This window comes from Patella vulgata, chromosome 3 (assembly GCF_932274485.2).
Source record: "Patella vulgata chromosome 3, xgPatVulg1.2, whole genome shotgun sequence".
NCBI lineage: Eukaryota > Metazoa > Mollusca > Gastropoda > Patellidae > Patella > Patella vulgata.
Window position 1 is genome coordinate 26,644,401 of NC_065881.2, and position 11,132 is coordinate 26,655,532.

The 11,132-nt window shown below is 34.2% G+C and overlaps 1 protein-coding gene across 1 annotated transcript in view; it reads right to left on the reverse strand.

The window, feature by feature from the left end:
• The window catches only part of LOC126815056 (membrane-bound transcription factor site-1 protease), a 40,834-nt gene extending 29,748 nt beyond the window's left edge, over window positions 1-11,086 (reverse strand). Inside the window, exons 1-5 of the mRNA XM_050540588.2 lie at window positions 11,040-11,086; window positions 6,778-7,156; window positions 5,889-6,040; window positions 4,246-4,351; window positions 3,456-3,589 (exon numbers count right to left, since the gene is read on the reverse strand). Coding sequence (XP_050396545.1) covers window positions 3,456-3,589; window positions 4,246-4,351; window positions 5,889-6,040; window positions 6,778-6,946 — 561 coding nt within the window. The 5' untranslated portion in view covers window positions 6,947-7,156; window positions 11,040-11,086. The remainder of the gene's footprint in view (window positions 1-3,455; window positions 3,590-4,245; window positions 4,352-5,888; window positions 6,041-6,777; window positions 7,157-11,039) is intronic.
• Between the last annotated feature and the right edge of the window lie 46 nt (window positions 11,087-11,132).

Below are 11,132 nucleotides of genomic sequence, written 5' to 3' on the forward strand. Positions count from 1 at the left end.
CTCGCTTAACAGCGGCCTCGCTTCGTACATTCTATCATTTAGCCTTGATCTAAAATTTCCGGGAGTATGACGTCAACGTAACAGTTAATCTCTACTTACGACGCCATTTAAAAATTTAATCAATCAATGAAATCCTGTTTAAATCCAAGCCGAATCCAAGCCATCCGTGGGTCTACAAAGTTGATTTTGTGCTTGTTGTGTAAATAAAGATCTAATTTATAATTTCTATGACATCTGAAGCCTGAATAAAGACTTGCAATAATCAGATTAAGCTCTTGCATAATGTATGTTTAAGTAATTATCAGAAAATCATTAGAATTTGTTTGGTCCAAGCTAACGTTTAATATACAAAACATTTAATATCATCGATTTAGCTGTTCAAATTATCAAAAATCATTGAAAATCAATATACTTGTACGTCTCAAGACCTTAAACTCTGTGTATCAAAATAAAGTCAATTGAAACGAAACAATTATATATATAGGTGTAAACACGGTGTATAAATATAAAATCAATCAGATGATAACTATGGTCTCTAAAGCATCTACAAGATTTTTCAAAGTGATCAAGACTGACAGTAATTTTCGGAAATCGTTGAAAATCCATAAGCCTCTTCAAATGTCTGATGACCTTAAACACCATGTGTAAATTTAAAGTCAATCGGATATTAACTCTAGCCTCTAGAGTGTCCACAAGATTTTTCAAAGTGATTAAGGGCCATAAATCTGGCCGTATTTATCGGAAATCGTTGAAAATCAATAGGTTTCTTCGTCTCATGACCTTAAACACTGTGCATAAATTTAAAGTCAATCGGAAATAAACTTTAGCTGGACTGACGGACGGGGACGACGCCAATATATGCTCGCATTTCAATGTGGCTGTATAAAAAATGAAACATGGGCCAGAACTTCAGGTATAAACAGAAATTGCTGAAATTCAATAGGCTCCTTTGTTTACTAATTTAAATAATGCATATAAATTTAATACAGGTCGTTAGACCGTTCACAAAATTCTACAAAGTGAAACAAGGACCATATCTCTAGAAGTAATTAACAGAAATTGTTGAAATGAAATAGGATTCTTTGTCTCACTAATATCAACAATACATTTTAAAAAGATCAGATATTAAATGTAGTCTGTGTAGGGTGGTCGCAAGAAATTGTCGACGACGTACACGCGGACTGACGTGTGGACGGAGCGATAGAAATTTCAATGTGGGCGTACAAAAATATTATTTAGCGATATTAACTAATAAGTTAATATCGCTAAATAAGGCACAATGTTGATATTTATACTAAATTTAAGAGGTACTCAGAACTGCATATGTGATCAATTGCATTGGGGAAAATTTCAAAGTGAAATGAAATGAAATGAAATGGAGTTTAACGTCCAACTGTTCTGCTCCTAACCTGGGCTAATGAAGACGGGCATACGCCATACAGTGTGCTATGAGGGAAATTTTGCCCGGACAGCGGCACCACGGCCTACTCTTATATCGAATTCCAACTGCCAAGGGATCTTTTACGTGCACGCCAATGTGTACACGGGACCTCGGTTTTTCGTCCCATCCGAACGACTAGACAGCTTTCCTTGTCAGCCCCTCCGTCCTGCATCACTGACAAGGGAGAATCACGCCGGAAAATCTGAATGAACTTTCTCGGCTAATGCAGGGATCGAACACCCGACCTCCAGGCTAGCGAGCTAGCGTCTTACCCACTTAGCCACGTGATTCCCAAATTTCAAAGTAATCAAATGTAAAAATCACTTTATATAGAACACATCAGAACTTCAGAAAATTCGCATAACCGTTATTTTCTAACAGTTAATGGATATCCGAATACTAGTTTCAACATTATTCATGTTATGGTAATATATCTAAAAATCATGGATTTTCTTAAGACTTGAGCTCCAGAGTAGTGATGGGATTTCAACATTTTTCTTGGACATTTTACCGAAAATAAAGGGGTTATTTAACTCTTATCGTTATTTAAGCAGAAGAATTTTAAATATTCAAATTCTGTACGTAATAAAAATTCATATTTAATTCCCTGTACAGTATTCAATTCATACCACAATTAAAAATCACATGTAAACAAAATATTCAAATCCCGTACGTAATAAAAATAGCTGAACCTCGCTATTTTTCATATTTAACTCTCGTACGGCATTCAAATTTATGTCAGTAACATTCCTACAAAATTAAGCATTTTCGTAATAAATCGATGACGATCCTGCTTCGGCATCAAATTCACAACCGTAATCTTCCTTCAAAATTACGTGTCTTGGTTTATATGGCAGCAAATGAATGCAGAACTTCCGAAATAAGAATAGTTTGTGATATTAGAACATCGTTTTTTCTTTATAAAATGTCAACAAAATATTCAAATCCATGCGTAATAGAAATAGGAACACCTCACTATTTTTCATATTTAATTCCCGTATGGTTATGGTATTCAAATGTATGTCAGTAATATTCCTACAAAATTACGTCTTTTCGTAATACGATGAAATGAAAGTTTGCCGATCCGTACCTGCTTCAACCTCAGCCAGTAATATTCCTCCAAAATTACATGTCTTGGTTTATACGGCAGCAAATGAAAGAAAGGCGTTCGAAATAATAATACTTGTGGTGATGACAAAACACCTTTTCCTTTTTCATAAGTCAGTATTTTAAAATTACATTGATAGTTAAATCACTCATGAAAAGGCATAGCTAACGTCAGCATATCGCGTACATGACTCATAGCATATACATGTAGCTTCATAGTTAGCACTGCCTTATATGTTAAGCAATTTTCGTACGAAATAGAGATCACAGGAAAGTGCCACTGTGGATAAGAATTTCTATATGGATTCTTACAAGACGTAAAAGATATCGCAGACAAAATGACTGTTCATTGATTTAGGGTGTGATATACTCTTACAATATGTGACATCTATGGCTAGTTTATAGATGCTGTCGGCTCACATCAATGCGATTAAAATGTCCGACAATAGAGAAACCACCAGGTAAACACGTGAATTAAAATTATAATCACTCTTATTGGATTGATGAATAGTCTGACAATGGAGAAGCAATGACTTCAGTTTAACATTAGATTGATGAATTGTCCGACAAAGGATTAAGTCAGTCAATCATGGCAGATTAAGTAGTTAATCAAGGTAGGTGTATGGACGGTATAACACGATAAATACTTTGATCACTTAATTACCTAATCAATCCAGCCAATTATCAACAATAATCGGGTTGAGTGGTAGTTATACACTCAGTACACTATATTAATTTTGGAATTTTGAATATTATTCACCATGTCTTGATGTCCGATTGGGCATATTCCCGGTCCGACAATTTTGGGCGTATGGAAAATAGCGTTGGACAAGTCTGGAATATACGGGCGAAATCGCCTCCCTGCTCCAGAGTTGTGCCACTTACTACAAGTCATTATAATACTTACCAAAGAAAGACTTCTTCTATTGATAGTTCTAGATGAGTGAAATGTTCGATCCCAATCTGTTTTATTCCGTGGAGTAGATGATATAGGTTCATCAACAACATCATCATCATCATCATCATCTTCTCCTTCATTCACTAAAAATAACATATAAATATACAGATGGTGGAATCAATTTTTCAGCACAAGATTGGTTTATTCTAGTTTAATCATGGCTTGATGTAATAAATGCATTCTTTATAAACAACTAAAAATATTAATTTCTCCTCATATTGAGTAACTAACAGAAGTTATTTCATAAATATATTTATTCCAATTCTCTGCAAAAACATTATTCGGCTAAACTAGCTGTAACTTGGTTAATTAAAAAAAATATTAAACCGTTCTAGATCATACAAGAACTCTATTTACCATTACAGTTGCCATGTTTGCAACATTATTTTTTTTTTAAAAATAGGCAAAAAGCTTTTAACACTGTCTCCAGTCTCACCTTGGCTGATTAAAGATCAACCAGCCATGTCTCTTACTCAACACTGTTAGTGAAAGTAAACAGTTGTAAACCCAACACTCATTATCTAATCTAGATGGACCATTTTAAACTATGCAACAGGAGGAACCCAATGTTTTTTATGATTCTCAATGAATTTTAACAATTTGCCTACAATGGTTTGAAACTAAACATTAAATACAGAAACTCATTCTAAAACAGCACAACTACATGATACTCAAGATGTAGTAATATCTAACATGAATATCATACACAGAATACTTAGATAAATATGTAATAATCTACCTCTGGTATACTTCAAGGTTCTGGTGACTTTTTTATGAGGGGTCACTCCTTTCACAAGTGGATGATCTTTCAAGGCATCCAACCCTGTATCTGTGTTACCCTTGAACTAATTTTAAAAAAATTGAACTGTTTACAAGAGATGTTGCTAGGCAACAAAACATCTGCCCACACTAGCTAAGTCATCTGAGCAGTCCATAAATTTTGTTGCATTGTGAATCTTTCCATTAAGTAAATAAAAAGCAAAATCCTTATAATGTTTGGCAAGGGCAATATATTGTAATTCTATAAGTAATTATCAGAACTTTTTTCCATGTACAAAGTGAGCAAGGGTCATAATTCTAGAAATATGTAATGGATATTGTTGAACTTTGATAAGCTTCTTCGTTTCACTAATCAGAACAGTGCACATAAATTTCAATCAGATTCGATAACTTTTTCTGCCTGAGCATTTACAAGATTTTACAAAGTGAACATGGATCATAGTTTTGGAACAAAATGCTCATTATTGAACTTAGTCATGGTGGTACATGTATTGATGTATTGAAACTATATAAACTCCAAGTTTCATCACTCTCACTCAATTAGAATCAGAGTTATTGTGTTCAAAAGCACTGACAAATCAATTTGCTCATTTCTGTTTAGCCTAAGCAGAAAATGCTCATCATCGAACTTAAGACATATTATAATATTGATGTAATGAAACTATGCAGCTAGTTTCATCACTGACACTCAATTAGAATCAAAGTTATTATGTTCTTAAGTCTCAACCATTCAAATTAATTATCTCTAAAGATACATCATGCAAGATTTAGATAAAGAACTAGCTATTCTTGCTATAATAGTTCGAAAATAGATAATGTAAAATGAATAATTTGAAAATTTCATTCAAATTACTCTATTGCGAGCGAAGATATTAGCCTTTGAAGGTTTGACAAGACGTGCAATAATTTCAGTCACCGTACTCACTGGTTGTTCGAAGCTAAGTCTCGCGACTCCATTTTTTTTTAGCTTAAATCAAAATATGGCTGAACTGTTCTAATCTATTTAATATTGGAGAAATCCGATGCCATCGAGAGTTGATTATGGCCTGGATAAATTAATTAATGTCTAATTGATAATTTAGCTAACATTTCAGGCCTAAAGAAAGACCTGCAATAGGCAGATTTAGCCCTTGCATAATGTAATTGTATGTTTAACCGGAGCAGAAAATGCTCATTACCACTCTCACTCAATAAGAATCAAAATATGGACCAATCAAATTGCTTATCTCTGCTTAGCCAAAGGCAGGGGACAATATTAATTGTTGCTATTCAATAACATTATTTGTTTCACTGGTTTTAATAAAGATTCATATAATTTTGTCCCTCAAGCATTCACTAACTTTTACAAGCAGATGATGGCTATTGTCTAACTAATATAAACAACATACATAAATTTCAAAAAGATCAGATGTAAAATGTAGGCTGTAGTCAAGGATGATAGCAATATACATGTACGATCTCATGGAAGGTACTATATGAAAACACAATTTTATTTTATGCTTCTGAAGACATGTTACACGTTTCTTTCCATATATCAGTTGAAGAGTCCTTACATACTTTATTTGGGGCTAAAGATAGTGTCAACTTTTTTTATTTGTTTACCTTGACAACATCAAAATCACTAGGAAATTCTTTGGCTGGATTATTTCTGGGTACAATACTCCAAGATGTGCTGCCGATTTCATGTAGAGCAGCTGTTATAAATCTTCTTCTAGCTTGAGATTTAAAGTAACCATTAAATGTAACAATATATTCTGAAATAATATTTAGTGATTACAGTTACTTGGTATTATATACACATGCACACAATTTATATTCTCACTGAATTCAATTTAGATAATTTCTTCTCTCCCAGGGCAACTGGTGGCACATGCAGTTGTGGTTCTGACCTTAGCTCCCTCTCTCAGTCATTAGAACTAAGACTTAAAGCAATTCTAGTCTTAACTGAATCAAATTTTGTATGACACCTCTAATTACTTCTAGTATTTTTGACAAAGATTTATAAGTAAAAATTGATATTAAGCATGTAACAATTTGACACATTTGGCATATATGGGTGCCCAGAACCACACCAATAACCTGCAACCAAGAATATTAGAACCAGAATAAAATTTTGCATTAGAAAAGTATATACTGACAGATTTCTCTTTGTTTTCACAGGGAACAATTATTATTGATCAGTGCCCAAACCTATGCTATTTTGCATCAGCCAAGTAGATACATGTAAGCTTATAAGTTATAGATAAAGTTCCCTTTGGGCTGATCCCAACTTCTTCTCAGTGTGGTCTATAATATATTGGGATTTCTAGTAATACTGATGTATGATTGTGTGCTGCAAACAACAAGTATAGTGCAATTATACATTTGCATACTACCTGTAGAAATGATTAGTCTGTACTATTAAACCTCTTTAGAAGTTAGCAAATACATAATACTCATTCATATGATAAAATATTCAATAAGTTCAATTAAAAATAGTCATTATACAAACCATTATTTATGCGAGATGTGGTGAAATCTACATCTACACGATGTAATGGTGATGATGAGTTACAGTTGATTGGCGGATGTATATCTACACATGATGTAAACATAAGATGGAAAACTAGCGCTAGCAACAAAAGAAAGTGTCTATTGAACACATTCAGAAACCGTGTCATTTTAACGTTGCTATAAAACACTAACTAATAATGTTTAATCTTAATAGTACATCGGTGTAGATTTTCTTTTTCATTTTTAGTCAATTATTCAATCTATGACATCATACAAAAATGTTACATAGATTGAAAGATATAATGACACTTTTCTGTTCATCATAAACATCAATAATACAAATATTCATGTAACCATTTTGTATTACTTGTTTGGGTCTGAAAATAAAAATTGAACAATCTTACACTAAATAAATAATATTTGTAGGTTAGCAATTTTCAAAATAATGGCTAGGAATATTCAGGGATTGCTACCATTGGTTTTGTGAGATTAAGATATTTTAGACAAGTGGATTGGTCAAACAAAAATATTCCTCCACAAGAAATTGACCCTTTTTAAACAGGCTGTGGATAGTTTCCCTTTAAAATAACGTTGTAGTCAAAACTGTACAGTTTTTAAATGGTTTTGCTGGTTTCTTCATGTTATGAGTCTATTAGTTTTAAAGACCAAAAGGCTTTTGTTGATGCAGTATCCTCTCAGTCAGGCATTCATTGCGAACAGAATTTAGTAGTAGACCGGTGATCAATTGTTTCAATATAAAGCTCTTATATATATTTAATGATCTCGAACAAGATATTGCATAATATATTGATACATGTACTGTATGCGCACATCATGCAGTGCTTACTTCCTAGGGGGTTGGACGGCCGAATGGTTTAATAGCGTGTGTGTGCTGTATTATAACATCTGTCATGAGTCAATTGGCATGGTTTCGATTCCCCGGTTGTACGTGACAAGTAGAGGCGTCTGTCCAACCTCATGGGTTTTCTCCGGGTCCTTTGGTTTTCACCCACTGCTAAAGTCTCCTACACGCAAGCAGATTATTGAAATAAAACTGAACCATATGTTAGTCCTGAAATGACCTAGTTTGTGTCCAGTGGATGTTAAACCCCATTTCTCTCTCTCACGCGCTTACTTCCTGTAATGGTAAGTTGCAATCCCAATACTGGGCTGCTTTATCATGACTGTCAATCCTGCGTTTTCCTAGAATTGTTGAAATATTTCACGCGAATTCTAAAGTCATGCTGGGGTAGCAATAATTAAATTCTTTTACGACAAAAGGGGCATCGTGTACTGGCTGCAAGATTTTACAAACTCAATTATGCCTACCCTTACGGATACAGGAAGTCAGGTACCATTACAGAGATTTTTAAGTCGAACGGGTAGGCCTACTCTTCTGTATCCAGAAAGGGTATCTCAGCTACTTGTGCTTTTCTATGTAATTATAGTGGACAACAACCCCATCAGCATAAATACATGTAAGAAGCATGGTTTATTTCATGTATATAGTAGGCCTACTACTACCATTGTTGTAGTAGGGCTTACCGGTGGCAGTAGCCGGTTAGATCTATTTGATAAGGCCAACTTCAAGTTTGGTCGAGATGTAAACAGGGCTAGCGCTAATCCCAACCCTAACCCTGGACCTAGCCCTAATGCTTACCCTAACCCTAACCTACAATCTCGCCAACAATCACATGCCCTAACCTTATTTACATTTCAGCGACCTTGACGAAAATTGAGCTGGTCTTAACAAATAGATCTAGCCGACCGTAGCCTCTAGGTAGAATGTACCAGCATCAATGGCAGTTAACTTTGTTCAAAGATAGGTTGCCAGGCAACGAAACATACGCCCACAGCAGCTAAATTGTCTGGCAGTCAACAAGAGTTGTTGCATATTTTTACTTTTGTCGGTAATGAAACATTTATAATACACTAAAATCTGATTAAGAGTAACAACTCATTAAGTAATTATCAGAAAATCATTAGAATTTGTTTAGTATACAAAACATTTAATATCATGGATTTAGCTGTTCAAGTTATCAAAAATTATTGAAAATCAATACACATGTCTCAAGACCTTAAACTCTGTGTATCAACCTAAAGTCAATCGAAACGATTATATATAGGTGTAAACATGGTGTATAAATATAAAATCAATCAGATGATAACTATGGTCTCTAAAGCATCCACAAGACTTTTCAAAGTAATCAAGGGCCATAACTCAGGCAGTAATTATAGGAAATCGTTGAAAATCAATAGGTTTCTTCATCTGATGACCTTAAACACTGTGTATAAATTTAAAGTCAATCGGATATTAACTTAAGCCTGAGATTTTTCAAAGTGATCAAGGGCCATAACTCTTGCAGTAATTATCAAAAATCGTTGAAAATCAATAGGCTTCTTCGTCTCATGACCTTAAAAAACAATGTGTATATAAATTTAAAGTCAATCGGCACAAGATATTTCAAAGTGATCAAGGACCATAACTCTGGCAGTAATTATTGGAAATCGTTGAAACTCAATATACTTCTTCATCTCATGACCTTAAACACTGGCAGTAATTACCACCGGTCTTATAAGTCCATGATGCTACGATGTAATTTTAAAATACCATTTTATAATGAAGACAATGTTTCGACATCACAAACTCTTCTTATCACAGATATTTTGCTTTCTTTTCCTGCCGTGTAAATGAAGACACGTAATTTTAGAGGAATATTACTGGCTTGAATTTGAAATACAAAAACCACTAATTTTGTAGGAATATTACAGGCATAAATTTGAATACTGTACGGGAATTGAATATAAAAAATAGCGAGGTGCACCTATTTTTTTGTATTCAGAACAAGATATGCTATGTACATAAAATAAAAATATTTGTAGTTGAAGTCTAATACACACAAACATTAGTTGTATGGCTCTTAGAGATCATTCAATACAGTACTGTGAAAATCTATATATTTGCTATTCAATGAAGAGGAACAGCTAATCAATTTTCAGATTGATTAGCACTTTATTTTTAAAACATCCAATAATTGTTAATCAATTTTTTTTCCTTATCATATACCCTGATTTAAAGCTGTTAAAGTGACCGATAATGTGCGATGTGGTCTCATAGACTGAAACTGATAAAGTGACTATCAATGTACGATGTGGTATCCTGCATTGAAACTGAGGTACTATTTCAGTAACGTACCTCTACCAGTATTCATGGGGCCTAGCCATGACCTCACACCAAATTTCAGCCGAATCTGTCAATAACTTTTCATTTTACCGTAGTTTAGCTTATAACGAGAAAGTTTATCCGATTTTGACGCCATTTTGTTTGTTGGCTATTTAGACTCGAATAACAAGACAGGGTTAGGGTTAGCCCTGTCTACATCTTGAGACTATGATGAAATCTACAGGTCCTAGTCCTTACCCTAACCCTTATCCTAACCCACAATCCACATATGACGTCATTCGAGCCTAAATAGTCAACAAACAAAATGGCGTCAAAATCGGATAAATTTATCTCTTATAGAAGCTAAACTACGGTAAAATAAAAAGTTATTGACTGATTCTGCTGAAATTTCGTGTGAGGTCATGGCTAGTCCCCGTGAACACCCCCTGAAAATTTCAAGTCTCTACGATCACAGGAACTGGTAGAGGTACGTTACTGAAATAGTACCGAAACTGATAGATTCCACCAAGACAGTAAAAGAGAATATGGAGGTACGACGGTTCTCATGCATTAAAACTGTTAAAGGAGCTAAATCGCTAATATTTGGGACCTACAAATTGACACAAATAGGTCAATCGTTTCCATTTTTACTCCAATTTCAAAGCAGTTATGTTCAGCGAAATACGCCAGAAGTCTCAATCGAATGGCAATCTCTAGCGTCTGGTTATGAAAAATTACCGACAGCCCTGACAACCTGGTATGAAAGCGTATTATTATCGTCAAAAAGAAGGTATAAGTCTGATTCTGAAAATTTAATCGGTTTTAAAATTCTAACTTTTGGGAGGATTTGTGTGCCAATTGTTTAAAAAATAAAATTTGGTTGATATGCTAAGTGTCAGTAGGGGAAGAATCAAGAAATCATTTGATTTACTCAAGCATGGATCGGACAGTCACAGTGTCAGTACTACTGGTCAAAGCTTGTTTTCATTTCTATTCCGGACACTCTCCCATAAATTAAATATCACAGAACATCTAGATCAGGATACATTGAAAAATGGTGTTATGAACGGTCTGAAATCCGTCAAAAATCATTTTACCATTAATTCCAAACTCTCTCGCCATATTTCAGTCTATTTACTTCTAATATTCATCAATGCAAATCTTTTCATTGGTTGAATGACCGGGGGACA